General features: G+C 47.8%; 1 protein-coding gene across 2 annotated transcripts in view; it reads right to left on the reverse strand.

Annotated features, from left to right (window-relative positions):
• Positions 1–6,503, reverse strand: part of ECT2L (epithelial cell transforming 2 like) — a 73,139-nt gene extending 66,636 nt beyond the window's left edge. The window contains exons 1-2 of one of the 2 annotated variants that reach the window (XM_077486752.1): positions 5,477–6,503; positions 4,934–5,187 (exon numbers count right to left, since the gene is read on the reverse strand). In XM_077486752.1, coding sequence (XP_077342878.1) covers positions 4,934–5,110 — 177 coding nt within the window. In that variant the 5' untranslated portion in view covers positions 5,111–5,187; positions 5,477–6,503. Of the gene's footprint in view, positions 1–4,933; positions 5,188–5,476 lie in introns of those variants that run through there. The other variant, XM_077486753.1, reaches the window with a different exon arrangement.
• Between the last annotated feature and the right edge of the window lie 8,124 nt (positions 6,504–14,627).

The raw sequence follows: 14,627 nt of genomic DNA on the forward strand, positions 1-14,627 counted from the left end.
TCCTTCATGAGTTTACCACAACTGGCGTTGCCGTTGTCTACCCATGGCCCAAAAAAATCCATTTGTTCGCCTGGGGGAAACCATAGGAACCTACCCAGTAGGGCCACGAGGAGGGGCTATTTTTTCTTTTTATAGTAGGTTGATCTTGTCCCAGACTGAGAGCACCTGTGTTGTCAGTGGAGAGGTTGTATCAAATAGCCCCCTGTATTCCCGGGTTAGCTAGGGGGTGTCGCTTAAATTTCTGCCCGCCAAGCTCTTCTCTAAGGAGACCCATAGCTTGGAGTGGGTGTGGAAGCACTAGTTGAGTATCCTCTGGAGGATCATGGCCTGATAGTAGTGCCGTATTTTGGGGACTCCAAAGCTACCCTCACACTTTGGGCGTTTCAGCACCCTTAGGGCTATTCTGGGTTTTCGTGCATTCCATACAAATTCGGACAGCATGCTGTACATGCGATGAAAAAAAAAGTCTAGGTAAGGGTATTGGTATCATTTGGAGGAAGAAGAGTATAAGTGGCAGGATATTCATTTTTATGCGGTTCACCCATCCCAACCACGTGAAAGCAGTTTGCGTCCATTGTGAAAGGTCTCTTTTAACCGCAGTAAGCAGCTGGGGGTAGCTGGCAGTGTACAAGGTATCGAAGCAGTCTGAGTTGTATGCCTAGATATTTTAGATGATTTGGCCCATGTAAAAGGGAAGGCAGTTTGGAGGCTGTTTGTTAAGGGGCAGGTCAGTTGGATGGGTAGGATTTCTGATTTCGTATAGTTTATCTTAAAGTTGGAGAGTCAACCAAAATGCTGGATTTCCTTCATCAAGTTGGGCAAAGATATCAGGGGGTCTGAGAAGTGGAATAAGATATCGTCGGCGTAGGTAGATAGCTTATGTAGACCCTTAATGTCTCCGTTGGCCCGTACCATGCAAAGCAGTGGTTCCAGCACTAGGGCAAATAGAAAGGGCGAGAGGGGGCACCCCTGCCTCATGCAATTTTTAATCGGAAAACTTTGTGAGACAGTACCATTTAACCTGCGTGCAAGGTGTCGAATAGAGGGCCATGATTGATGTCAGCATTCGTGGCCCTATTCCAAGGGACTCCAATAATGGTTTCAAGTAGGACCAGTCGACACACGATCAAAAGCTTTTTCCGCGTCTGTGGATAGTATTATATAGGGTCGGGGATCCTGTCGGGTACAAGCCCAGTGGATGATTTGGATTGCCCTAAGGGAGTTATCTCTGGCTTTCACCCCTGCAATGAAGCCTGTTTGGTCTGGGTGGACAATTCTGGGCATAAGGTGTTTAAGCCGATTAGCTAAAATTTTTGCCAGAATTTTAATGTCCACATGTAAAAGGGAAATGGGGTGGTAGCTCTGGGGGGCAGTGGGATCCTTGTCCTCCTTCGGGATCACTGTAATGTGAGCCAGAAGTGCCTATGGGGGATAGGATTGCCCCCTGCTCCGGAGTTGAAACAAGCTAAATATGAGTGCAACATACAACATGGACAGATAAATGGACTTCGCTTAGAAGTCTCACAAGTGAGATCTCAACACTCCGCTCTCTTCCCTCTTCCTGTGCATCTTCTGTGTGTGTTTATTAAAGACCATCCCTGAAGAAAAGAAAAATGCTCTCTTGCAGTGGTGCTGCCACCACATTGCCTGGATTATTTGTTAGTTTAGGTCCAGAGAGCCTCAAAACCCAGTTTTACTCATCCAATCCCCCTCTCCACTACCAGCTGCACTCTACTATTCTCCTACACTCCAGCAGTGGACTACCTCTGAGTGTTTTCGTATCCTATGAGGACTATGAGCCCTGCATTGAACTTGACATCAGAGAACCTGTGACCACCAGAGATTTTGCAGGGACTTGTCTTAGCTCTTGTACACACGGTCGGAGATTCCGACAGAATGTGTCTGATCCGACCATTTTGTTGGATATTCCGACTGTGTGTGGTCTCCATCGGACTGTTTCCGTCGGAGTACCCGACGGACCAAGTTTTCCAACTTGTTGGTAAAATTTTCCGACAAAATGCTCAGATCGGACATACTCCGATCATGTGTAGAGAATTCCGATCGGACAAAGTGCCACGCATGCTCAGATCAAATTTCTACACCAAAGCTATTGGCTACTAGCGTGAATGTAGTCCCGTCGTAACGAAATAACGTCATCACGTCGGATTTTCCGACAACTTTGTCCGACCGTGTGTATACAACAGTTTCGGACAAAATCCGACGGATTTGGTTGTCGGAATCTCCAACCGTGTGTACAAGGGCTTAGAGACTTAAAGGAAATTACACCGCTTTTTGTGGCCCCCTGGCCTTAAACTAGCATGTAACCTTTACAATGTGGGGACAGCCCACCTGCAAATCAGCAATTTGCTTTTCCCTGGAGTTCAGCTGTAAAAATTAGAAGTATATACAAAACTCTTATCAGAAATATACCATAAGGATTATTGCATCCCTTTCTCTACACCGCTTAATATATCTAGGAGTATCTTATTCATTGTAGTTGCTATTTCTGACTTGATTCTTGTCAGAGAAGAACTATGGCTATTCTGTACTGCAATTTGTTTCCTTTACCAATTGATGAATGTTTCTACAATTAAAACATACCACAAGTAAGCTCAGGTTTCTAAGGAACCCAGAACCCTGACTGAATGCCTATAACCTGAGCACACAGCTGAGATGTAGGATGGTTCCTCTGAGGCCTTGTCATCACTAAGCTTTACCACTGTGCATGATAACTGTGCAAGTCACATTGATTAAGACAAGACTTAAAGTTGAAGTCCAGGAAACTTAAAAATGCTCCCTTTAGTGGAGATGTGTCCTCACTGCAAGGGTTAGCGGTTCTTTAGGTCTAGGGGCATGAAGAGTAGATTTACTTACCTGATCATCAATGCTCTTTGACGGGTCCTTTCAGTGTCTTCTCTCCCAAAGCTTCAGCAGTCTAAGGTCCTAACGTCATTAGGACAGAGGCAGGGTCCATAGCCTTGTCTTGGGTGTGGAGAAGCCAAGGTGCACTTCACCAGCAGAGCAAGGGTGAGGAGTGTCAGGTAAGTAAAGGTACTTTTACTCTCCTAAATTCTAAACAAGCAGTCCACCTCACCCAGTGTTAATTTCGTTGATACCATTTTAGTCAACTAAAATACGACTAATGCCGCGTACACACGATCGGACTCTGGTCCGCCGGACAATTCGACCGTGTGGGCTCCAGCGGACTTTTTCTTCCCAAAAATCTGGTGGACTTTGAAAGAAGACTTGACTCAAAATTGTCCGCCGGACTCGGCTTTCCGGTGGACAATTCCCAGCCCCCCACCCTATGTGAATGAGTATGGGGTACATCGTACCCCTACCCGCAGACCCCGACAACCAATGGCCAGGGTTGTCGGGAAGAGGACCTTGTCCTCATCAACATGGGGACAAGGTGCTTTGGGGTGTGCGGCCCACTCAATCCCACCTCCTTTCCTAACCGGCCAGGCTGCGTGCTCAGATAAGGAACTGGTATGGACTTTGGGGGGACCCCCATGACGTTTTTCGGCATAGGGGTTACCCTTAAAACCCATACCAGGCGACGGGGCTAGCAAGGTGTCAATCTCACCGATGGAGGCGGTGACAGACTTCCTTCTCTAGTCCTGTCGTACCTGAAGTCATGTTCAAAATGAACTTTAGTCCATGTGTGGGCAAGTCCGTTCATTTGGAAAGTCCGGCGGACCTCCGTCGGAAAAGTCTGTTCATGTGTGGTCATATGTGGGCAAGTCAGCTCGTTCAGAAAGTTTGCCGGACCTCCGCTGCAAAGTCCGGCGGATTGTCCGCCGGGTAGTCCACTCATGTGTACGTGGCATAAAACTAAAACAATTGAGATAACTAAAACGGCAAAACTAAAATGGGACTAAAACTAAAATGCCATTTTAGTCAAGACTAAGACTAAAACTAAATTGAAATTTGATGTCAAAATTAACACTGGTCTGTAGTGCATGTTCATATCTCAATACCATAAATAATAACATTAAATTTTTCACTCCAGCAGTAATATAATGGAGTTCGGAAATTGTAGAGACATGTTTAAATAATGCATTACTATTTAACTAAACCCGTTAGATTTTAGATGACTAAAATTAGTTTTAGTCGACTAAAATCATTTTAGTCAACTAAAATGTACTGGAGATTTAGTTGACTAATTACGACTAAAACTAAAAACAATTGCATGAGACTAAAATGGGACTAAAACTAAAATGCCATTTTAGTCCTACGACTAAGAGTAAAACGAAATCAAAATTTGCTGCCAATTAACACTGACCTCACCCCATCCAGTAAAGATTAAACCCCGCTGCAAGGGAAGATTTTCAGTGTTTCCAGAGTTGGGCTCAGGCATGGACTGGCCATCGAGACTACCGGGAGTTTCCCGGTGGAACGAATGGCTCAGTGGGCCAGTCAGGTGCAGTCCTGGAGCTGCTCCTCTCTGACAACGAGTGATCGTGATTTCACTCCTGCCAGGAGGAGCTGCTTCTGTCACTTGCTGGAGAGAGCATTAGGCGTTATGCTCCCCCCAGCCTGCATGGGGAGATAGACAGCCAGCAGACTTTCCTTTCTCTCTACCCTTATCACATGACTGGAGAGAGGAAGGAAAAGCTGCCTTCAAAACAGTGAGTACATGTGGGAGGGGGAGGAGAGGATGGACACTCTGATGTGAAGGAGGCTCCTGGTCGGGACACTGTTGGGGACACTCAAAATTAAAGTGGGTCGGTCATGATGAAGTCCAGGGCCAAATTTTTGTTCCAGTCCACCCCTGGTTGGGCTTCAACTCTGCCCCTTATTTAGACATAGCTGTACTAAACCACCCCCTTTAGAGATGTATACCGAAGAAAAAAAAACACAAATTCTACATTATAAAAGAAGTATCTCAGTGCCCCTTGTATGCAAACAGTTTTGCATCCAGCATGTTTACCTGTTTGTTGAAAGATTTGCTTGCTACTGGTGTCCAGGCACTAAAGCGTGTCTGAGTGAGCACAGTTTGATCAAAATGAATGTTATCTTTCATTGATGTCTCTCCTCCATGGAGCCCCACACTCTCCAGATGCCACCGCTTAACACTGTGTGGACTGAGCTGTCGAGGACTAGTCATGTCTAGTTTATGTAGGCAAAATTAGATGAATTCAAGAAAAATTCTGGAGTCATTCATACAACTATAGCTTTAGTGACCTGTAAGAAGAAAGAACACAATACACAATCATGAGTACTTTCGCACTCCTTAGAGAATATTTGTTATTACTATCAGAATGATCACAGTACAAAATAACACATTTTCAAACAGTTAAAATATGCAGTTAAATGTATGCACTGTATATATACATATAGATACATGCATTTATGCAGAACGTTTTAAAAATCCCACTAGCAAACTTTTCATAACTTCTGCTATTAAACTTTTTAGACAGTAGTAGTTGTTCTTTATACTGTACAGAAACAAATGTCAGCTGGCTCTGCTTACCTTCCTCAGCTCTTCTGTGTACTAGTAGGGGCAGGCTGTAGTCTGCTGCCTAGGAGATGGACAAACAGGTTCCTTGCACGCCCCTTTCTTTCACTGCCAACTCTGCTTACAGTGTTTATTTGAGAGAGACTTTGTAAGCCATGGGACAACTTGTTGACTAGGTTACCACAGGGATAGACTTTATTTACAAATGTAACTATTGTTCTGAGTATTCAGTCTAGCTAGATACATGTTGCTGTATTATATATTAAAAAATTTTTATAGTACCATTTATGGGATGTTCTGTGTGAAACCAGAATGCTCCAAAATGTTTTCAGATGTCAGATAAATGTTTGAGGCAGGTTAGTTTATAATGGTTTTATGAGAAAGCGCAATGGACAATTTCAGTTCCCAGATAAAAAAGTAGCAGAGATGGAGGCTGCGGTGCCAGCCTCCTGGTGGTGACATTCAGGGATATGGTATAGTTTACATTAACATATACTTCAAATCCCAACAACCTTTTTATTGTCTCTCCACAAGAGTTTACAGTATATATGAAGTTACGGATTTATAAATCATTGTTAGCATACTATTGTTAGTATGATAAATCCATGCTTGTGAACATGTTTCATTTGCAATAAATTTGCATCATTTCATTTTCATTATTTTATTTTATTATGCATGTAAGTTCTGTGACCCCTTATTCACCAATACACTAGCTTTTTATTATGGGCACAACTAGACAAACTATAGGTAGCAACAGTTATAGAAGTAGAATATCAATTTTAAAAGAAGAATCTAGACTGAGAAAAATATGAAGGTTGCTATTTAAAACACCAGCTGCAGAATGACAACTAGGCAACCTCATATTACTCCCAGTACAGCTTTAACTTCTCCTTATGTGGACGTCATATGACGTTCTGGAGTTGTAGCCGCAGGCATCATTCAGATCTCATTCTTTTCTGCGCCGTGATTCCCTGTCATATAAAAATCATAGCGGTTTAGACTCTTGAATGTTTTTACAGGTGGCAGGACGTTCCCCCCCCCCCCACTCTTGTCGCCCTCCAGGTGCTTCTCCTGGCTCGCCCGTGTGATCAAGTCGGAAAATGAATTGGCCGGCAGTGGCCAATTGTATCTTGTTGTATAGGCCTGGAATGTTGTATAGGCCTGGAATGGAACTGGGCATAGGGCCCTGCCTCGAAGGAGGACACCATCCTTCCTTGAAGACTCATACAGAGCGAGATGGAGGGTTGTCTGGTGCCCCTTATCTGATGCACCTGATCCTTCAGGGGACAGATCCTTACGGGTGGTAAAAATACCCTTGCCTGCACTGCATCTAGGACCAGACCTAAATAATTTAGACTTTGAGTTGGTCTCAAGGCTGACTTTTCGGTATTTATGGCCCAGCCCAAGCTTTCTAAATACCACACTGTGCAGGCTATGCTCTGTTCTAGAGTCTATAGTGAGTAATCTCTGAGTAGGAGGTCATTCAGGTACCTGAGCACCAAGATCCCCTGGGCCCTTAAAAGACCCAATACTGGTGCTAGGACTTTTGTGAACACCCAGGGTGCTGTGGCAAGCCCGAAGAGCAAAGCCACAAACTGGAAATTACCTTCCTCTACTGCAAATCTCAGAACCTCTGAGGATAAAAAGATAGGTATGTGTAAATACGGTTCCCTGATATCGATGGAGACGAGAATGTCTCCCATCTGGAGCAAGGCTACTACTGAGTGGACAGACTCCATCCGAAAGGACTGAATTAATAGATACTGGTTTAGGGCTCTTAGATCTAAAATGGGCCTTGTGTCACCATTTGGCTTTTGAACCGTAAACAGTAATGAATAAAACCCTGCACCCTTTTCGGATACAGGAACCTGTATAATCACTCCCTGATGCACTAAATGGTCTAGTGCAGTGATGGCAAACCTTGGCACCCCAGATGTTTTGGAACTACATTTCCCATGATGCTCAACTACACTGCAGAGTGCATGAGCATCATGGGAAATGTAGTTCCAAAACAAATGGGGTGCCAAGGTTCGCCATCACTGGTCTAGTGCCTGAAACAATAAGTTTCTCTTTGGAGGATCTGAGGGGACACTGGATCTTAGAAACCTCTGAGGGGGACTTCCCCCCCCCCCCCCAGCTTACAACCCCAGGATACTGTCGAGGTGACCCACTCATCCTGAACCACTGTTCTCCAAATGTACGCAAAGTGCAACAGCATTCCCCCTACCCGATAGAGTGGGGGCATCCCATCAAAAGGGGGGCTTGGTGAAAGGTTTAGAAGAGTTTTGGACCCAGAGTTTCTTCTGGCCCTAGTCCTGTGGTTTACTCCTGGCTCTAGCACAATGTTGGCAGCAGAACTGCCTTGGTGCTGGGACACCTGAGAAAGTGGTCTCAGGTTTTAAAGGAGGGACGTCTGGTCTCTCGTCACAGGGAGTAGAGAACTCTTCCTTTGGGAAATCTTTTGGCTATACTTGTCCATATCATCATTAAACAAACGTTCCCCATGAAAGGGGAACCCTGCCAATAACTTCTTAAAAGGAAGCTCGGCTGACCAGTTCTTAAGCCAAAAATGTCTGGGCATGTTTACAGACAGGATAGCCAAAACGAGAAACCTGCTGTATTGAATTCTTTAAGACATCAACAGCAAAAAACAGCGCTCGAGGTATATCTGCTTTGCTTTCAGCAGGATCATCCTCTTGGTTAGGCCGGTCAGGCCGTCTGACCTGATCCTTTAAGGACTGGCAGACTCCAATTGCTGTGACAGCTGGCTGAACAGCTGAACTGGCCAAAGAAAAGGAAGCCATTAATAATGGCTCCAGTTTCTTGTCAACAGGGTCCTTCAAGCCCTGTGCGTTATCAACCAGTTAAGTTCCTGTTTAAGGAACAGGCTGCAGCATCTACGGCTGGTATGCTCCACGGTATATAAAAAAGGGAAAACCTTAGGAGGAATAAAAATCCTATCAGGATTTTCCCAGTCAGCATACACCGCCTGTTCCAACAGTAGTTGCAAGGGCAAAGCCTTTGCGGCCCGAGGAGGCCTCAGGGACCCCAAAGAGGACCAGAGGGGCTCAGAAACCTCTGTAGGAGTCAACTTAAAGGCATAATGAACAATCTCAGTAAGAGTCTGGATCAAAGGCCTCTGCGACTGAGAGGCAGAGACCAACTGGATCTCTTCTGGCCCAGATTGCTCAGAAGCAGACTCATCTGCCAGGCCCTCCACAGCATCCTTGTTTAGCTCTTCCCTATCCTCAACCCATTCCTGCTCCAATTTAGGAGGCTCAGGAGAGGGGGATCTGTCACGCTTCTCGCCACCCTGCAGGATGCAGGCAATCATGCCAGCAATCTTGTGCTCTAACCCAGCTAGCGCTGAGGACAGTTCATCCCTGGTTATGAAGAGTGAAGCAGCAGCATTGACTGTAGGCACAATACCAGATAGGCGCAGTGGCTCAGATAGTCCAGAAGCCTCTGGTCTCTCAGGGGATACAACACCAGGGATATGACTAGGAGCTACTGATGACATTGGTGTGGCTTTCCCTGTAGTGTTAACCCTGCTCCTCTTTTTTGAAGACATTGCAAGCCGCAAAAAGGGAGTACCTGGGTTTAGTATTTACATACCCCAGAAGGGAGACCCCTTAATGGGGCTCTCCAAGCCCCTATGCAACAATCATGCTAAGCACTTTAGTCTGCCAAGCTACACCTGGTGACTCATGTGACCTGGGTAAGGAGAAATGAACTGCTGAAAATGCCTGGTTCAGAGCTTGCTCTGTGTCCCACAGCTGCCCTCTGGAAGCACCACATGCTTGGCATAAACAGCTTAAATAAGCGTTTTGCATATGATGTGAATCTTCGTGCGCCCAGATTAGGCTATAGCGCATGTGCGGCTCAGTGCGCAGAACACCTGTGGCAAAGCTGTGTGCACCATGGCTGCCAAACAACCACAAACGCCTGAGCACTTTGGTGAACACACGTGCGCCATGGTGTACCAAGATGCACAGTGCGAACAATTTAAGGTAAAAAAAAAAACAGCCAGGCAACAAGAAAAATAGGATTTTTTGTACTCACCGTAAAATCCTTTTCTCTGTAATTCACCGACCGACACAGCTCCTCTCTGTAAGAAAATGGGTTGTAAGCCCTATCACTGGAGATTACTAGGCAAGTTGTAATACAACACTTCAGAACTTTTAGTTCCGCCCAGGGGGCGGTCCCTAGGCTACAACCCCCACAGCCTGCCCTAGCAGACTCAGTACGTCAACAAGCAGTATAACGTAAAGAGAAAAAAGGAGGGGCGGGTTCTGTGTGGGTCGGTGAATTACAGAGAAAAGGATTTTACAGTGAGTACAAAAAAATCCTATTTTCTCTTATATTCACCGACCTACACAGCTCCTCTCTAACAAAATGGGACGTCCCCAAGCAGTGGCAAATGAGGGGTGGGAAAACAGCATAAAAATTCATCCACCATGGCAAGTGGGAACTAGTGAAACTCTACCCACCAAACAGTGCGTGGAAAAACCACCACAAAAATCAGGGTATCATCAACAGGAATGATTACCCAAAAACCACACCAAAACTGCGGACGTAATGCAACAGTGCATTAAAATCAGGGTATCCTCAACAGGAGTGATCACCCCAAAAAAACAGTACTGTGTTTTATCAAAACACCAGGAAAAACTATATTTTGCATTTTTAATTGCAACTACACGGCCGCCTGCAAAACTTTGCAGCCAAAACAAGGATCAGCCAATGCACTGACGTCTACCCTGTAAAATTTGGTAAACGTGTGGACAGACGACCAAGTCGCCACCTTACACACCTGAACGACAGATGCGTGGTGTCGGAAAGCCCAAGATATTCCGATTGCCCTCGTGGAGTGGGCCGTGACCGGAAAGGGGGGCACCTGCCCCTTCAAGGCGTAGGCTTGTACTACAATCTGTCTGATCCACCTGGAAATGGTGGCCAACGAGACCGTCATGCCTTTCTTTGGCCCAGCCACCGAAACAAACAGTGAGTCTGACTTCCGAAAGGGAGCCGTGGCAGACAAATACACCCTAAGAGCCTGAAGCCACATCCAGAGTGTGAAGGGCCACCTCCTTAGGATGTTTCGGCTTAGAACACAGAGGTGGCAACACAATGTCCTCATTCATATGAAAAGCCAAGACTACCTTTGGTAGAAAGGATGGTTGCGGACGCAACACCACCTTATCCTTGAGGATAACCAGATAGGGCGACTTGCAAGACAAGGCCGCCAGTTCCGAAACCCTCCTGGCCGATGCGATGGCCACAAGAAAGACCACTTTCTGGGAATGAGTCAACAGGAGAATCGGCCTGGTATTTTCAAACGGCGGTTTTTGAAGTGCCGATAACACCAGGTTCAAATCCCAAGGGGGTAACAATGGACACAGCGGAGGGACTACACGACGAACCCCCTGAACAAAGGAACTCACTAACAAGTGAGGCGCCAGGGGTCGCTGTAAAAAAAAAAAAAAAAAAAAAGACAGCCAAAGCTGAAATTTGCTTTTTAATGGTGCTCAATGCCAATTTCTGGTATACTCCTTGCTGAAGAAACAGCAGGATCCTGGATATGGAAAAAGAGCGCGGATGTCATCCTTCTACCCACACATGGAGATATAGGCCTTCCAGGTACAGTGGTATATCTTCCGAGAGGAAGATTTTTGTGCTCTCAACATGGTTGGGATCCCCAATTCCGACAAACCCCGGTTCCTCAACACCTGGCTCTCAATAGCCATGCCGTTTAAACCCGCGATGGTAAAGCAGAATCGGACCTTAACCCAGAAGGTCGTCCCACAAACGGCAGTCGCCAGGGAGCGTCTGCCACCAGACGCACCAGATCTGCATACCTAGGACGCCAAGGCCAATCTGGGGCAACCAGTATTACTGGGATCCCCTCGGCTTTTACACTGAGAAGCAGGTGTGGCAACAGTTTTAGTGGAGGAAAGGTGTAGATCAGCTGGTACTGATCCCACGGAGCCACCAGCGCGTCCGACGCGTCTGCCCACAGATCTCTTGTCCTGGACACGAATCTCGGCACTTTCCGATTGAGACGGGAGGCCAGAAGATCCACGTCTGGTGTGCCCCACCTCAGGCACAGTGACCTGAAACCTCCGAATGTAATGCCCTTTCTCCTGGGTACAGCATCTGGCGACTCAGATAGTCCGCCTGCTAGTTTTCCACTCCGGGAGTGTATATGGCCAACAGGGCCGGTACATGTTGCTCTGCCCACCGAAGTATGTGAGCGACCTCCCGAGCAGCGGCTGAGCTTCTTGTTCCCCCTTGGTGATTGACGTATGCCACCGTGGTGGCGTTGTCTGATTGGATCCTGATCGGACGTCCTTTCAGTCTCATTGATCATGTGGATAGGCACAGCCTGATCGCTCTCAATTCGAGCAGATTGATCGGCAACCTGGATTCTTCCGTTGACCAGAGGCCCTGAGCCCAGTGAACCCCCATCACTCCACCCCAGTCGGATAGGCTGGCGTCCGTTGTGATCACTGTCCACTTCAGAGGTAGGAAAGATTTTCCTGACTAAATCCCCGGGGACCTCAACCACCAGATCAGTGAGTCTCTGACTGGCTCACCTGGATCTGGCGATCCAGGAACAACTGAGATTTGGCCCATTTTGACTAAATCTCCTACTGCGGGACTCTGGTATGGAACCGGGCAAACTGTACTGCCTCAAAGGAGGCCACCATGAGCCTGCAAAAGCGAAGCGACGATCACTGGTGGTTCATCAGCAATTTACCTGCGGATCTGAGAGCCTACAGTTTGTCTGAAGGGAGAACACCCTCGATTCCAAGGAGTCCAACAAGCCTAGGTACTCCAGATGCTGGGTCGGCACCAACACCGACTTCTTTAGGTTCAACAGCCACCCAAATTCTTGCAGGGTCTGCATGGTGATCGCTACATCCACCTCTAATTCTGAGGCGGAAGATGCTCTCAGGAGGAGATCGTCTACACACCCTGGTAAAGGCTAGGGGGGCTGATGCCAGGCCAAAAGGGAGAGCCGCAAACTGATAGTGGGCTTCCCCCGACTGCAATCGCAAAAACTTCTGATGCCTCAGGCATATGGGTATGTGCAGGTATGCATCCTGGATGTCTAAAGACGCCAGGAAGTCCCCTTGATGGAGTGCAGCGACTACCGAGCGACCTAATTCCATTCTGAACCTCTGCACTCTTACAAAGTGATATAGGGCTTTTAGGTCCAAGATTGGACGTACCCCTTCCTTTTTGGGAACCACAAACATATTTGAGTAGAATCCCTGGAAATGTTCCGAGTCCAGAACCGGTACAACCATCCCGCGACTCAGCAGGTCCCTTACTGCTCCCAAGAGGGCCTCCAGGCGAACAAGGGAAACTGGTATGCTGGAGGGGAAGAACCTTTTCTGTGGCCAAGAGAGGAACTCCAGCTTGTAGCCGGAGGAAATCAGATCGCAAACCCATTGGTCGGACAGTCGAGAGGACCACCGGGCTGCAAACTCTTGAAGACGGCCCCCCACCCGAGAACAAGGGTGGGGCGTACCTTCATGCGGTAGCACTTTTTGTCACAGGCTTGCGGTGCCAGGGATGCTTTTGTCCGTCCGTGGCCGTCCTGTCACGCTGGGGACGCTTTGTCGAAGCTCCGGGCGGATGAAAAAGCCGTTTGAGCGGAAAAAAGGGCCCTCGCCTACGGCGTGACTCCTTAGACTTCCTGGCCTGTGGGAGTAGTGTACTCTTACCACCAGTGGCATTTTTAACAATGTCATCCAAAGCGACTCCAAAGAGCCGGTCGCCAAGGAAGGGAAGATCCGTCAGGGCTTTTTGGGATGCCCGGTCGGCAGACCAGCATTCTAACCAGATTAGGCGCCTCAGCACCACAGCTCACACTGAAGCCCTGGATAACAACGGGAGAGTATCCAGGGACGCGTCACAGACGTACTTAAGGCCTTGCACTAGTTGGCCTGCTAGTTCCACGCAGACGGGAGAAGCTTGTTGCTCTCCCAATTCGTGATGCAAAAGTTTTGCCCACTCAGTGTCTGCGACACCAGTGCGGATGCCAGTACTGGTCGCATGGCGGACCCCACAACCGTAAACAAGGAACGAGCCGCTACCTTGGCCTTCCTGTCTGTGGGATCCTAAAATGCAGGAGTCCCTACTACCGGGATCATGGTTACTTATTTAACCTGGATACTGGGGGGTCCACGACCAGAGGAGCCGACCACTTTTTGAGAAGGCTTTCCTCAAAGGGGTAACGCACCTCCATGTTTTTGGGGACCGAAAAGGTCAGTTGCAGTCGACCCCATTCCCTGTAAATGAACATGTCAAAATAAGCAGGGCCCGAGTCTGCATCAGAGCTCTCTGCAGAGGACGGGGCTTCTTTAATGCACCTTTCTTCCCACACACTGCCTCCATCTTAGCAACAACAAATTGAGGACCGCCGTCAGGGTGTCCATGGGCACTGAGTAGTCCGCAGGTGCCCCGGTTGCAATTGCCTGGATTTCAGGGGAAAAAAACACCAGTTTCTGTAGCCATACTGACCCTACCCTGTCTGCCACCTGAAGGGGACTTAGGACAGTGAAAGGTCCCACCCTCCTGCTGCCGCTGACTGGGGGGCTCCTACCTGCCGGACTCACCACCCTGAGGAGTTCTGTGCTGAATACAAAGCGATGCCTGCAGCCCCCAGGGGTTCCCAAGCACAGAGGGACAAAAAAAGTGACGGCAGCAGCCGTGGAAATGAGCGCTGAAACGATCTGTACAGCGTTCTCAGGCTTTAGGAAAATGGCCACCCGGCATCTTGTACACAGACAGGAACCACAGGAAGCAAGGCTGTGAAAGCATGTCATGCTGCTGCTAGAGAACACTGAACGAATATGCTCAGGCCTGCAAGGAAAACTCACAGAAAATGGCAGCTGAAGCCCAGACAACCTGCTCTGCCCATACCTAAAATGGCCGCCAGACATCGCCATGAGGTGAAAATAAAACACCCCCTGCAGAGTCACAGTGCTGGCCCACAGTAAACCTCACAGGCACCTTCCAGGGACCCCTACACAGGACCCAGAACCACCGCTATCCGTTCAGCCCCTCATGACAGGTGAGAGTCCACAGAGAGCCCCTCATAGGTTACACACACCGCTCAGCAGACACATGCAGCGACCCCCCCGGAGGGGGGGATAGA

This window comes from Lithobates pipiens, unplaced genomic scaffold, assembly GCF_037356315.1.
Source record: "Lithobates pipiens isolate NorthernLeopardFrog02 unplaced genomic scaffold, aLitPip1_a1.2 Scaffold_18, whole genome shotgun sequence".
Taxonomy (NCBI): Eukaryota; Metazoa; Chordata; class Amphibia; order Anura; family Ranidae; genus Lithobates; species Lithobates pipiens.